The sequence below is a fragment of the Narcine bancroftii genome, chromosome 6, assembly GCF_036971445.1.
Source record: "Narcine bancroftii isolate sNarBan1 chromosome 6, sNarBan1.hap1, whole genome shotgun sequence".
NCBI lineage: Eukaryota > Metazoa > Chordata > Chondrichthyes > Torpediniformes > Narcinidae > Narcine > Narcine bancroftii.
This window is the reverse complement of record NC_091474.1, coordinates 203,951,847-203,967,707: the sequence shown is the minus strand read 5'-3', so window position 1 is coordinate 203,967,707 and position 15,861 is coordinate 203,951,847. Positions and strand designations below refer to the sequence as shown.

The window sequence follows — 15,861 nt, the reverse complement described above, 5'->3', positions numbered from 1 at the left end:
TGACCAGCGATCAAAATCTAAAATGAATTATCATTTTGTTCCCCCCCCCCTCCATGAACGCAGCTTGACCCCCGTGGCGGTTTATTTCGTGTGATTAAACGTGTCCCTGTACTGGTCATTAAACCTGTCAGTGCAAATCCGATGACCGCACATTGGCTGGAGATGCCGGCCTGTACCGTCACATCAGTTCCTAACATCGACCTGCAAATGACCGGAGACATTGGGTGAGATTAAGGGGGAGGCCATTGTCTGCAATCAGTATCTGCTGTAAATATGGGGGGGGGGGGGGAATTACATAAACTATTTAAATACTCATTTAATTGAACCCCTTTCCTCTCAGATGGGATGGGGGGGGGGGGGTATTTTTTTATGCTTAATTGCCCGGTGAGAAACATTTGGCTGCAAATATAACTTGCAGCGAGAAAACTGATCCAAGTGGAAGTAATGCCACCAAGAAAAGGGTGAAGGAAAACAAAAGGGGAAAACGACGGTAACGGAAATGAGGAAACAATTGTTCAAAAGAGGAAGATAAGCCGAGGCAACATATAGATGGTTTATGTCTCTCTATATATCTATTATAGTTTATTTTAAATAATGGACACCGAATACAAAACAAGTGCGTCGTCAGAGAGAAAGGGGTTGAAGTTTCACGTCTGTGTGAAGCACACATTCCTGGTGTGAGGAACCCTACCACCACAACCCAGGACCGGCAGGACGCTGCCTTTGGAGCAGGATCTGATCGCGTTAAGATCTTTCAAGTGACTTGGCCATATTTTGTCATAACACGGGCAATTTCAATGCGGAGAGATCCCCCGTGTTCGGAGTCGGACTAAGAACGAAGAGAACGTTGGAAAGGAAATCTTAAAAATTAAAACGTGGAATAACGAGTTCCTGGAGTACACTTTTAGAGAAATGAACGGATGTTAGCAAAACCATGAAATGCAGATTAATTTGATTAAAGACTACATATACAGCGGACCCTATTCTGCGATACTTATTAGTAGATTAACATGAGTTCATTTGGAACAGGTATAGGTGAAAGGACTTCGTGAATTGTGAATATTTAGAGGTATTGTCATATTGAGGCATTTTATTTGAAGTGAAGTTCATGCACACGACCCATGGGAACCTTGTCTTCATGCGTCTCCCAACTGCTCCAGATCTTTGTTGTCCCTTTGCTTTCTACACGTGCCAGGAGTGCGCAGGATAGGGAAACTTGCAGCGATCCCACATCCTTAATACTGCATGCATTATATTTGTAATCCACTGTCAAGAGTTATGCATCGGATTCCATACTGCTTTATCCGATCACAACACAAGAGACTGAAAGATTCTTAAATTGTATTCATAGCGAAAAATGGAAAATGCTGAGTTTGGTCAATACAATTTAAGCAAGAGTTCAGAATATATTCTCTCTTGATTGCGAAAGTCTTCAATGATCTAATCTTACATTTCAGAAGCTATCAAGAGGAAAATGTGCATTTGCTTTACTATTTTGTTTTTAGAACGAAGTACCCTCATTACTCCATATTTAGGTTTCATTGCAAAACCAAGTTGCGCCATCTATGGAATAAGCATTAGACTCTTTTTATAATAAAAGAAACGCGCCATCTAATCATATAAATGTGGATCATAAAAAAATTAAATTAAATATTTATCATACAATTTACTGACGACTGGTAATTAAATTTAGTTTTCAATCCCCCCTACCCCTACCCCCCCCCCCCCCCCGCATTTCCAAAACTCGTGTCGCAATTCACTTCAAGTGAATCTACTTCTCAACCTGTGTGCGGTTGCTTTTGCTCCGCAGGAGAAAGTTTTTAAAATGACATAGTAATTGTGTTGATTAGTTACAGGGATCCCCCGCTCCTAGCCTCCCCTCAAAATCTCTGTATTGTTTTAAAGACCTTACAGATGAAGAACAAAAGTACATAATCTACACTTGTTTACTTTCTAAATAGAAAGGCGCTGTTGGTGCTGCTTGAGCGGGGATTGCAGGAAAAAGGCGGGTTTACGGAGAACCGCCAAGATGACAAGTACGCATGCGCTTTAGATTGACTCTGGTTTGGGCGCGAGATTCGGCGGGAGGGGAGGGTACAAGGCTTTGTTTGTAGGAATCTGTGTTTACAGAGCGTACACTTTAATCTCAATTTGCTTCCTCCTCGTGTGAGTTTGGGTGATCGCTTGCAGCGACACTTCTTCCGCACTCTGTAGGAAACTCATGGCTCGGCGGCCACGAAATAGGTAACTTTTATATGCTTTGATTACTGTCTAATGAACAAAAAAAAAGAACTATTATTGCAGAAAGAGGAAGAACTTTCACTTTAATTTGGTGAGGTTTGCACTGTGGTTAGAAAACTACTTATTAAATGATTAACGCGAAGTTCGGTATGTTAAGATTCTTTATGCCGTTAATTTATGAATGGATCCGGAGCAATATAAAGCTAATGGGATAAAATTAAATTATGGATTGATCTCTGAATTTATTGTTTCAAATTGTGTGTATATATACAGTAGATTTAGCTGTAAAACTTAGTCATATGCGCAGGTTCTGAGTGTCAAATGACAACAGCTCGAGGATTTTAAAAGTTCATATTGATCATTTTATGCAATCACCATTAAGCCTGAAAAAGTTACAATTTACATGACACGGCTCCAGAATATTGCATATGGAGAAGTTTAATTAGGTCTGTCTGTAGCGATGTCTGTCATACATGTTCGCAGAGGAAAGTTGACTGGTTCGTGTTTGTGTGTAGTTTACTGTAATGTAGTTTCGCAGTTGGTATATTCATCATTCACCGAACTCAGCATGAGTAAGAGGCAAGGCATATTGTAAATCGAATGCATGAAGAAAATTGTACCTCATCCTGATCAATGAAGTAGATAACATTTTTAATGTTTTCTTAATGCTTAAGCTGTGGAATGGCACGTGGATATTAATGTTACAAGTATATGAAACTGCTGAACACGAGATCCTAACATTCATACAATGTGTCATTAAAAGTTGAACTTGGCAGAGACTCTGACATAGGTTGTCATTATGTTATTACACAATACCAGAAATTGGTCCGATCTCTCTCTCGAACTTGACCATTCGTCTGTGACTAACGTTTGTGGTGGAAGTAAATTGAGTATATCAGATACTTCATCGTCATTAAAATCGGAATGGACCGAAATGGGGAACAATAACACTTACCCATGATAAATGACCAAAAGTTTATTGGTGCTCTCATCGGCGGAAATTCCTTCGGCCGGCATATTCTTAAGATCAACGAGTCAGTGATAGGATTCTTTCAGAATTTTAGGACTAAAGTTATCGTAATTCTGAAACGTTTTAATTTAATATAGCAAGTTTTTTTTTTAACTCACGCATGAAAGTACAGACTGAAGAACTTGGCGAGACCAGATAAGTTCTGAGGGCCGCAGTTGTGTTTAGCGCATGAAATCCGAGTTCGTGTTTTGTTGAGCTCTCATTTATGGGTCATTGGTTTAAAAAAGGACCTAAAATCTCGCCATTGACTGTAGGGACCTCATGATCGCGATATTATAAAATCGGTAGATTTTTAAAAAAGTTTTCCCTTTACTGCGTGGTTACCAACATTGGTTTAATGTTATTTTTGTACCAATAACTGGCAGAATCCAAAAGGCTCATAAAGATTTTTCAATCGTATTAAACTGTCATTGCGTTTGAGTTTTCAATAGATGTACCAACTGCGCGTGAAGTTGAGCCTTGAAGATCATATGGACTAGCTTTTTAAAGTATGCAATATTTTTCACGTAAGAATGAACATGACCATAAATATTGTCATTTGTTATCCACTACTTTGTCAGGATATATTGGTGATTTGGACGCTTACTGCAACAATGTGAATATTTCTGTTTCTCATCATGTGCCCCGAGTAAAAAAATGTCTGTTTGTATTGAATTGTAGTTTGTCGTGAGAAAACATGTATTCTCAGAATAGAGTCAGAAGAGATAAAGTCCTTTAATGTTTGATCGCAAATTCATGTGAAGGAGTAATGTGGAAGTTCATTGCTTGTTACTGTCCCTGACAACTTGCCTAGTTTCACTGCTAGTCAATCCAAGTTTAATATCAAAAAACATTTCCAGAGCAAAATAAAGTACTTGTGCAACATTGAAAACATCAAAATTAAATATTACCGTAGTTTTTAAGGTTAAAAAAAATTGTTAGTCATAGTTGATGTTAAAGGTGGTTTATTTGTTTCACAGTTATTAAAACATTAATGAATTGGCATTCCTTTACTGGTTCCCAAATGCATTGCTTCATTAGGGAGAAGGTTTGTCTGTTCTTCCCCCACTACCACTAGATGGAGTGATCTGCAGGGACTGAGAGAGGGAGAAATAATTTCTTCAAGAACAATGCCTCCTTCAGGATGAACTTGGAGTGGTATAAGTGGTGGCCGCAATATAACTCACGCAATTAGTAGTACAGTATAATCGGGTGGAGTCATATCGCACGGAACGGAGCATTTAGTTGAAATGAGCGAGGCTTAAGAAATAGTTTTAACTATTTCCATTTATTAAAATGAATTTAATTTTATTTTAATCCTTGTAAACAATGGAATTGCTTTTTTAAATTTTGTATGGATTTGAGTACTTTGCTTTTCTAATATTGCGAAATAAACTAAATGTTTGATTGGGAACAGATTTTCACTTCGTGGATATCTGGTACTCTGTAGAAAAGTTAATTTCACTCAGGATGTTGAAATGGCTAGAACATCAAATGAGACATTATTGAAATAGCATTTATTAAAATAATTGCTTTCTATTAAAAAAATGTGCAAAAAAGTACACTACTGGAGGAACACAGTAGATTGAACAGCATCTGCAAAGGGAAAGGAATTGTCAATCCTTGAGGTGGAGTTCCCGCATAATGCTCTGATGCAGTGTTTCAACCCAAAACGTTCACAGTTCATTACAGGTGTTGCTCAACTCATTGAATTCCTCCAGCAATTTGTTTTTTTTTTAAACACCAGATTCCAACATCAATGGAATGTAAAAAGGTCATGTTGTATTTCTATGACTATCCATCCACAAGGGATCTGCTCCCCATCCATTCATTTTTTTTTTAAACATTTAAATTTAGACATACAGAACTGTAACAGGCCATTTTGGTTCACGAGTCCATGCCATCCAATTTACACCCAATTAACCTACACCTCTGGTATGTTTTGAATGGTGGGAGGAAACCAGAGCTACTGGGGGAAACCCACGCAGACACAGGGAGAACATACAAACTCCTTAGACAGCACGGGATTAGAACCATGGCCCCAATCGCTAGCGCTGTAAAGGCGTGGCGTTAACCACTACGCCAATCATGCTGCCCCATTGCTGAATCTCAACCTGCTTCTGAGTGTATGATATCAAATTATTCCCCCCCCCCCCCCCCCCACACACACTATACCCTCCTCGTCTCCCTATAAAAGTATGTAATGACGGCATTGAAACCCAGCTATGGATGCAGATTGCAGACATTACTCAGGATATTTGGAGTTTGCACCCAGACAATTTGTATACATTATAAGTACAGAAATAATTTTGGTGTTAGGTTTCTCCCAGCCTTTTACATGTTTGCATATTTTGAAAAAAGTTGCTATTTTTGCCATGTCCATTTACCAAATGACCATCTACCATGAATTTTGTAGAATGTGGGATAGTACAGATTATCACACATGACTCCTTCAACAGACCTCCTCATCCTCAAATAAACACTTCCCACAGAAGTTATGACAAGTCAGGATTAGGTACTTTGTCCAATTTTGATGTTATTCTCCCAACACTATCAAAGATAAAAACTCATCCTGGGTATCAAAATAATGGCATTCTTTGTTAGAAAGCCTTAAGTGTGCATATTCATTAGGGAACTCAATGCTACTTACATTTTTAGACCATGTATACATGCATTTGATTTAATTTAACTATATCTTAGAAAAATGGTAAAAATTTTTGTCTGAAATTTTAAAACATTAAAAAAATACAAAAAGTTATTGGTTTGCTATGAAATCTGAGGCAAATTGTAGAACAAAGAAACAAAATAAACATTAGATAGCTAATTGAATATATTTGGTACATACTGAAAGAAATATGTACATAAAAGTAGGAATGTATTGATATGATAATTATTGAATCATTAAGAATATTACATTGGTTAATTATAAGCAATATTTACATTATTAAAAGCATATAGCATTTGAAAATGTGCTTGTTAATTTATCGAGAATAAATAGAATTAGATACATTGGATATTTAGTAAAGAAAAATCTGCAGAATTAGATTCTTTGATTAAAGGATTAAAATCTTAATATGTTTCTAGATGACCATATTTGAAATTATAAATCTTTTTCATGAGAATAGATTCAAGTTTCGGAGATAAAATTGTTGCTTAAATAATTATTTTATTTGTAGTTTATACAGTAGTGATGAGGAGGAAGAGGAGATTGAAATATTTGATCATGATTATGATGGACCACAACCAAAGTCTTGTAAACGCCAGTTAAGTAAAACTCGATGGACACGGGAAGAGGTATGTCAAGATTGATTGAAGTTGATGATTTTTAAAAATATCTGCATTCTGAAGATGTGATCAAATTAACAAACTTATCATTGCATTTATACTAACTGTTCTTGAAGTAAAAGTAGTATATTCCTGAAAAAGCAATAATTACATAATGTCAGATACTAATGTAGCTGAAATCTCTAGCTATTTGATATATTCCAAAGCTTTAGAATTTCAATTTGCAATTTTAATTTTTATGTATAAATAATGAATGCAAACATTTATGTTTTATGTTTTAACAGGATGAAAAACTGAAGAAACTAGTTGAACAACATGGAACAGAAGACTGGAAAGTTATTGCTAATTTCCTCCCAGTAAGTACTATCCTTAGTATACATGTATAATTCAAGATAATAGTTTCACAAAGTAAATATGAACAGATATTCTAATTTATTGTTTTTGTAAATTAATATTACATACATTAGTGATGTAATGATAAATGCATGGATACAATATAGCATTCAGTTTAAAAAAAGTAAATTCAATTGTTTTACATCCATCATGCATCAAAGAATGATTGAAATGATGCTTAACAAAAGCATTTACCTGAATAACCTGCTCTGTTCTAATTCTGTTCCTGGAATAGTTCATGTTGAGTTTTAAATATATTTTAACTGTTATGAAGTGTAAAAACTTCAAAATTTTCACAATTAGAACATTAGCTATATGAAATTTATGTCTCTAAAATGGATAATTTATTAGAACACTTTCACCACATAATTCAATATATTGCAACCTAACTAGTAAGTTATTTGACACCTGCCATACTGCAGCTGTTACTTTGAGATCAAAAACTGTTAAAAATTAATTTTGAAAAATGCAATACCAAAATTGTTGAAATACAGTAAAATTCCCATTATCCAGCACCTATGGAGATCATGGATGTCAGATGTACGAATTTTCCGGTGTCTTCCAATGCCAAACACCTGCATTAAAATACAAAAGATGGTGCAAAATGCTAATTTGAAAAAAAAAATCAGCATTGTAGCCTTTAATTATGTAAAGTTCACTTTAATTAGCTAATTCCCATAACTTAGAAAATTTAACTTCAAACCCCAGTTGCTTGCACTGTTGTGCTAACTGGAACACTAACCTTGTTGGCATCATAATTAACCTCCTCGCCCAAGTTTACAAATAAAGTCTTCCTAATATACCTAATACTAATAAAGATAAAAACTCTTGCGAGGCAGTCACAGGGAGATACTTTGGGAGAGTCATCCCAGTGGCAAGCAGCATCGGCCGGCTCTTCATCATGGGTGCCACCATTTCATTCCAGCACAACTTTATTGAAACTATCACCTTTCTTGCACTGACACCCTGACTCATCTCCTTGTAAGTGTCCTGGTCAGGCCCTTGGCACAGCTTCCTCACGCTAACAATTCGACTTACCTTCACATCAGTATGCCAGTCAGGCCCTCGGCGCACTTTCCTTACACTGACAACCTGACTCACCTCCACACAAGTGTCCTGGTCAGACCCTCAGCCCACCTTCGCATTGACAACCTGACTCACCTCCACACGGTGTCCTGGTCAGACCCTTGGCGCACCTTACTCACGCTGACAACCCGACTCCCCTCCACACAAGTGGTGACAGCGAAAAGAATGTGTGCGCATTGAGGGGCATTGCTAGTTCAGCAGAGCAAACCTGCATGGTGTGGTCCATCCATCCAGACTTCTTCAAACTTTTTATTTATTTCCTCAATTTTTTTTGCTTGTTTGAGTTTCCAGTTGATTGAATTCCAGATAATGGGGATTTTACTGTACCACAGTCCCATTTTTTGATTAAATTTATTTTTGGGGTGTGACAGGACAAAGTTCTAAAAACCTTTGAGGTATGAGGTACCTGGACTCTAAATTCTTTTTTTTATTGTCTTTCACATTTACATGTTCAAAAGTGAAATGTAGAAATGAAACTTGTCTGCCAATTATTGTCTTGAATTAAAGCCACAAAGTTTTGTGCTTTCTCTTGAAAAGTTTAAAATATTAGAATTATTTCCTGTATTCCTTTACAAATTTAGAACCGGACTGATGTGCAGTGCCAACACCGATGGCAAAAAGTTCTAAATCCAGAACTCATTAAAGGTCCATGGACGAAAGAGGAAGATCAAAGGGTAGGGTTATTTTATAACAATGTTTAGCCCATAGAAATACATTAATTTTTATGCTTTTACTCACTTTACTCAAAGAATCCAGAAGTGACCAGATGCTTGCTCGTCATATTGAGAAAAATGACAAATAATCTCATTCTTGAGAGGAATGCAAAACTTAATTAAATCTTAAGACGTGCAGTTTTCCCACTCAAATTCTGAGTTTAAGAAGTTGTTTCTCATAGAATTAGACCCATTAACTAAAACTACCTGTAATTATACTTGAAAGAATTGCAAAGACCTGACTAGCCCCTGAAGTACAGCCATTCTTGGATGTTTTCTAAATAACTGTGCAAATGCCACTACCAGCTGGATCGTTTCCCACTACAACTGGAAAATAAACTAAATGTAATGTTAAGTTAAATAGTAAATGTAAAATATTAATTAAATCTTCAAAATTTCCAGGTAAAATTCTGTGCTTCTGTTCTTGTCTGTAATACAGGATGCTGTTCATTAGTTAAAAGGTCTCCTGGGTCTATTTCCAAATATAGTTAGATGCAACCCAGAGCTATTCAAAATGGATGCTTAATGTTGCATATTAAAGCTTTTTATTACTATTGGAATAAACTTTTGTATATTGTGATACTATTTTTCTGTTATTCATTCATTGATTTTGATGTACAGTATCTACTTCGAAGACAAACTAGTAAAGCATGAACAATGTTGGTATTGCTTAAAATGTATTAATTTACTAAATTATTATCATAAGGGACAATTCCAGAATTCAGAACAATTTTCAAATTTGCATAACTTGATTATTCCCTTTTCAAAACTGAACATTTTAATTTAGGTAATAGAACTTGTGCAGAAATATGGTCCAAAACGCTGGTCTATTATCGCAAAGCACCTAAAAGGGAGAATAGGAAAACAATGTCGAGAGCGGTGGCACAATCATCTGAATCCTGAAGTGAAAAAAACTTCCTGGACTGAGGAAGAAGACCGAGTTATATATCAAGCACATAAAAGACTTGGAAATAGATGGGCAGAAATAGCAAAGCTACTTCCTGGAAGGTAAGTGTTGAATAACTAAATGTTGAAGGCAAATCTAATGAAAATAATGACCTAAAATCTAATACCAACGAAAAGTAAATTTTGTGGTAACTTTTAGAATAGTAGGATCAAGGCTGTTATAATGGGATCTTTAGAACATTACAGAAACTGAGATACACAATTTGATCAGGGGAAAAGTTGTCAGAATGAATGTTGAAGGGAATATTCAGTAGAATGCTGGGAGATTAATATTTGAAATATTTTCATTTCATTTGCAACAGTAAAATTAATCCAGAAGTTGCAACATGCTTTAATTTGTTTTAACCTAAGAGGTAAATGGATGAAGACAAAATTGAGAGTTGCAATTGGGTGAAATAAATATTTCAGTAGACAGAATAGTAGATGAAATTTAATGTGAGTATAAAATATTACAGAAAAGGAAGAAAACTGAGAACGCACAATGGTATCAGAATAACTTTTTAAAGATTTTGCAGGAGACACCTTTCTATTTTATTCCTACATCCCGCTTTTCCCTCAGCTACTGCCTGAAGATACCCAACTAGCCTGTTAGTCATGCTGATATAGCTGAGAAACAGTCAAATTGTTCCTCACAGGCTTTGACTAAATTAGTTAGACTGCAAAGGAAACTCATTCTCGCACATTTCTCAAACACCAAACATCCTAAAATCACCTTCGCTCACTGTAAATATTGGCTTCATTATTTTGTGAAATTCATAGTTATTATTTGCTATGGTTTTCATATCTTCATATTGATGAATATATAAATAAGGATTGAATTTTACTGACAAATTCCAGTGAGTGATAACTGAGGTCATGCCTTTGCAAATATTTATTTTATAATTTTCTGGATTTAGAAATGTAGGCACTGGTTTGACTTTTGATATTTTGATATAAGAGTATGGACCATTAAGATCTGTATTTCAGATTCCAAATAATTTTGCTGCAACATATTCCTTGAGTACAACCCTTCAATTAGGTTCAAAGAGCTGACATGTTTTCTTTCATGACCTTTTGCACATGAGCTCATTTCAATTATGTGTCCATCCCCATTGACAGTAATATAAAGCTGTAACTTGTATAGAATCACTAAGTGCATGTCAGGGAAACAGGCTTTTGGGCTCTGAATTTATAAAAAAATTAAAAAAAAAAATACGCCTAGGCAAAAGATAATTCATTTTTAACATCTCATGGCAAGATAACCCCAATTAATTATTGTGCTGTATGTTTTCGTTTGAAATTTCATGATCTAGTTGCTGCTATTTAAAGGGGATTTACCTATTTTTCCAAATGTTTGTTTGTCTACAGTAATGCAGCCTAAGGCCAGATTCAGGATTAGCTTTTATTTTCTCTAGTTTTTGGATAATTTGTTGATTTATGTCTATTTTCCAATTATCTGTGTATGTAGGACTGATAATGCTATCAAGAACCATTGGAATTCTACAATGCGTCGTAAAGTAGAGCAAGAGGGCTATCTGCAGGAGGCTTCTAAAACCAGTCAGCAGCCAGTTACAAATTTTCAAAAAAATAACCTTATTTTGGGGTTTCCTAATACTCGTCTGTCTACCCAGTTATCAACTACCCAACCCCAAGTCAATGGTGACTATACATACTTTCATCTTCCGGACACACAAGAGGTAAGATTTCTTACTGTGCATTTCAATAACTTTGCCAATTATAACTGTGCTATGCTATATTTGAATGTTTAAACAGAATTAAAGTCGTTCAGTGATTCATTTGGAAATAGGCTTTGTAGTCAAGTATTTCTAATTACATTATAATTTCAATTGCTGTATTTAAAATGCTTCCTATCTTTAATATAAAAGGTAAGATTCATGGTATTTGATTGCAAAGAGTTGAATGTTACCATTAGGCTGTTTTCTTTAAAAATATTGATGGTTGCGATTGGTTTAATTGTTGAAATTATTTCATATTCTCCACAATATAATAAATATAAAAGCAATACAAATAAAGAGCAATAGCTCTAGGGCTTACTGGCTTGATTTGGCCATGTTTTTTTTCCTCTCAGATTTCCAATCAGATGCCTTACCCAGTTTCTCTCCACGTGAATATGGCCAATGTTCCCCAACCAGCTACTGCAGCTATCCAAGTAAGTTGACATTTTTTTCCCAAATGATTATTTTAATTTGAGTTATTAAGATAACTGCTTTTGGATTAATTTCAAATTCAGTATAAGTATTTTGAGAAATACACTACATGACCAAAAGGATTACTTTAAAAGATACTTATCCTCTCTATTTTAGCAGCAAACGTTTGCCATTTGTCCTCAAGGATAAGTTGGTTTGACCCTTTGTGGTTGCTTTGGCTTCAGGTGTAGTAGCTGATGTCTTAATCAGTGTAACGTCATATTTAAAATCATACCCTTTGATCGCTTCTTTCTTTTCCCTCAACTCTTAATTTCAGAGACACTATAATGATGAAGATCCAGAAAAAGAGAAAAGAATAAAGGAATTAGAGTTGCTACTAATGTCGACTGAAAATGAACTGAGAGGGCAGCAGGCATTACCAGTAAGAATGTCACTGTGCGGCTTGGATTAAGGGCTAGCAGCTTCACCCCAGTGCTCTTTCTTTTCCTCTGTCTTTGAAAGGCTCTATATTAACTTCAAATCCTTAAAGTTAAAGCTGAATCTCTGCAAAGCCATTGTAAAATAATAGAAGATAATTTATTTGTTAATTATGTCTAATTATTTTCCAAAGGTCTTAAATGTTCCAAAACCAAGAAATGTATATTTTGCTAATGTATTGAAATCTATTTCTTCAGTATCATGCCTACCAATTTTAAGCTGTTGAAAAAGTTAATCTAGAGCCAACTTCCAAATCTATCTTTTGCTTTCAAAGGCTTTGCTCTTTTTTGCATTGCATTTCATCACTTGTATTCATTTTTTTTTAAAATTGCATGTTTGGTGTTGACATCAATGTTTTTAAATTGTATATTTGATTATTTACACATTGAGTACATTACACGTGACTGGTAAATTAATCTCTTTTTAAATTATTAGCAAATAATGTGCATGACATAAAATTTGACTTTTTGATTGGTTCCAGAATGTATGAGCGGTATTTCAGTTGTAAAAGGAACAGTGATAGTTTTGGTTTTAATGTTAGTGGTAAAAGCCAGATAAAACTATGTAAATAAATGGTCAGCCTGCTTGTATTTTGATGAGGATTGTCAAGGCAGTGGGTTTGCATGAAAAATAACCTGCATGATACTATGCATAACTGTACTAATGGGTTACATCTAGAAACTATGTAAAACTGATTTATTTTAAATGTTTGTCATTTCTTCCATTACCTGACTACATATTAAGCTTATCTCTAATTTTTCCTCTATTTTCTGATAATTTTGATTTGTACACCTCTGTGTTGCGTTGGTGTGAGCTGTAGCATCAAAAAGGATTAGCTGCAGTAATTTACTGCAACAAAAGCAACTCTAACTCAACATTCTAAAATGGCCTGCACTAGAATTTTAACTAGTACAAAAGAAAAACACACAACTTTACAAACTACATAGTCCAATTTTATCCCTGATTAGATCGAAGCCCTGATGATTATTCATTATTTTTTAAAAATAATGAGGACATTTAAACATAAGTTGGAATGTTTTATTATCTGCATTTTCCTTGTTGAGGGAAGAAAAAGATGAGTTCTGATTTAGCTAGCATAGCAACATCTTGTATAGTTCTTTACATGAGGTTTTAAATGCGGCATATATGGTAATTTACAAAAATGTTGCAATTGCTGAAATGCTTCAGTTTATATCTAATTTAGTCACAGCAATTTAGAAACTAATTCAGTAACTTCCTTTACTTCATTTTTTGCAGAATCAAGCTGCTGAGAACTCTAGCTGGAACGGTACTGTAATAATTGATAATGCAGGAGTTCATAACAGGAGTCTGGCTATTACTTACCTCGGGGAACATCGACAACCTGGTCATCCACCTCACATGGATCTTGGTTCCTTGCCAGAAGAAAGTGCATCAACAGCAAGATGCAGGATTCATTCTAATGGAATACTCTCACCCTTGAGAAGTGTTCCACATTCAGATTATACAGAAGCACTTCAACTTTTAGACTCAGTGAGTGATTTTATCAGTTGGGGGTTAATTACTGAAGGATATTTATGATTCTTGTTTTTTGTACATCTGTTAAGTTTAGTTCGCTCTTGAAAGGTTGAATATGGAATTATGGACGATGAATTGATTGGTCAAAAATTAAGATCGATCATTACAGTAATATTAGTTCATATTTAACTGTAAGATGTGAAATTTGAACTAATTTTAATATAGAAGTTGAATGCTAGATTGAAATCTGCACAAATAATTGACATTTAAAAAAATTATCATATTAGCTATTTGTTAACCTCTGGAAAGGAAGATCACTTGAAAGGAGGCATATTGCTTAGTTTCCTATTCTGCCAAAGTAAAAAGTCCTGCATCCTGAATTAAGTTATGCTGTTAAAACCATGGGTGACATGGTCAGTGAAGTGATTAGTGCAACACTTTAACAGCGTCAACAGCCCTGGTTTGAATCCAGTACTGAGTTTGTATGTTGTCCCCGTGACCTATGTGGGCTTTCTCCCATGTACAAAGTGAACAGAGTTGGTAGATTAATTGGCAATTTGGCGGCACAGGTTTCATGTGCTGGAAGGACTGTCTTCCATGTGGTATAAAAATTAAATTAAAAATTCTAGAATTTTTTTCCCTAAAAATAATTTGTGCTGAATTCTAGTGAATTCATTAAAAACAGGTAAGATTAGCAAAAACTAAACTGATTAAGAAGAAACATATATATATATGGAATTCAGTGCATATTGATCTTATTAAAATCTAGAAACGAAATATAATTTTAAATGTCTTTTAAAAGCTTAAAGTACAAGTTGTTGATGAAGGAATATTTCCCAGCAAATGTTATTACAACTTTTAAAGCTATAGCATTTAGCAGTTAGTTACACAGGTGGCACTATTCGCCATTTTTAGACTCGTGCCTCCAAAATTGTTTCAGGATCCATCTACATGGGGTGATCTCAGATGTCTCGATTTCCTTGAAGGGGAAGACAGCACACCTAGCAAAAATGTAACGGCAAAAATCACAGTGTTTCAGCACAAAGAGAGCAGCGTTTGGCAGTGCAAAGGATATGCCAGCACAAGCCTAACCAAAAGCATGGCTTGTCAGAGCTCTCCTGATTCGCTCATCCCATTCTCTCCTTCAAAGTTCTACACTCCACCAACAATCCTTCACCGTAAAAAGGGAGGCCATCATAACCATTCATTTAATGGTGATAGCAAATGCTGCACATTAGCTGACTTCAGATGCTCTACTCCTAAGTGTGCCCTTGTCAAAGATCTGCCCTTCTCTCCCTCACAGGTAGATGAACTATAATCAACAGATCTTACTAATATTGCAACAGACATGAAATGGTTAACAATTTAGAAACTAATTCTGTGGAACAAATGACTAATCATTTTTGTAATTACTGATTTGACTGTATTTTTAACCTACTCACTACTGACCACTCCTCTCAGATCAGTACAGTGCCAATTAATTATGCTTTCAGTTTTGCACTTAATTACCAAATTTATTCACTGAGTTTTCTAGAATATGCTTAGCTTTTCTTTTCTGCTTCATGTTAAATTTTGACAAAAAGTTGTGTTTCCTGTAACTAGGACAAGAATCTTTTTGTTTTCCATATAAAGTTTTTTTGAAATTATAATGGCAATACAACCCTTGGTACACTTAATTTGCATCTTTATAGATGACATATTCTAATTTTTAATGTTTATTGATAAGTTTATAAAAATCATATCTGAAGCAAGCTGGATCAGTCAGCTTACCATCACAGTTTCTGTTTAGTCAGACAGAAGCTCTGAGGCACACCTTACACCTGCCTAAATATGACCAATAAAGTAAGAGGATGTGAGGACTTTGGACATACTGGATTCTTTCTCCTGGACCTTCATTGGGATTCAAAGTATGCTTGGTGCAGGTATGCCTGAAGAGGGCAGGTATATTGGATAATCTGTGGATGTAGAAAACATCTTGAACAAAAGGGTAAAATATAATTCCATAGCATCTTTTAGAACATTGAGCCACTCCAGTGTTTCATGCTGC

The 15,861-nt window shown here is 35.3% G+C and overlaps 1 protein-coding gene across 9 annotated transcripts in view; it reads left to right on the top strand.

The window, feature by feature from the left end:
• myb (v-myb avian myeloblastosis viral oncogene homolog) overlaps nucleotides 1–15,861 on the top strand; it is a 35,812-nt gene that overhangs the window by 876 nt on the left and 19,075 nt on the right. For 3 of the 9 annotated variants that reach the window (XM_069887265.1, XM_069887262.1, XM_069887263.1), the window contains exons 2-12: nucleotides 64–224; nucleotides 1,962–2,036; nucleotides 6,427–6,544; nucleotides 6,820–6,891; nucleotides 8,596–8,688; nucleotides 9,515–9,735; nucleotides 11,141–11,369; nucleotides 11,762–11,842; nucleotides 12,157–12,261; nucleotides 13,575–13,829; nucleotides 14,755–15,117. In XM_069887265.1, coding sequence (XP_069743366.1) covers nucleotides 142–224; nucleotides 1,962–2,036; nucleotides 6,427–6,544; nucleotides 6,820–6,891; nucleotides 8,596–8,688; nucleotides 9,515–9,735; nucleotides 11,141–11,369; nucleotides 11,762–11,842; nucleotides 12,157–12,261; nucleotides 13,575–13,829; nucleotides 14,755–15,117 — 1,695 coding nt within the window. In that variant the 5' untranslated portion in view covers nucleotides 64–141. Of the gene's footprint in view, nucleotides 1–63; nucleotides 225–1,961; nucleotides 2,037–2,142; nucleotides 2,245–6,426; nucleotides 6,545–6,819; nucleotides 6,892–8,595; nucleotides 8,689–9,514; nucleotides 9,736–11,140; nucleotides 11,370–11,761; nucleotides 11,843–12,156; nucleotides 12,262–13,574; nucleotides 13,830–14,754; nucleotides 15,118–15,603; nucleotides 15,737–15,861 lie in introns of those variants that run through there. The other 6 variants (XR_011340686.1, XM_069887264.1, XM_069887268.1 and 3 more) reach the window with 6 other exon arrangements.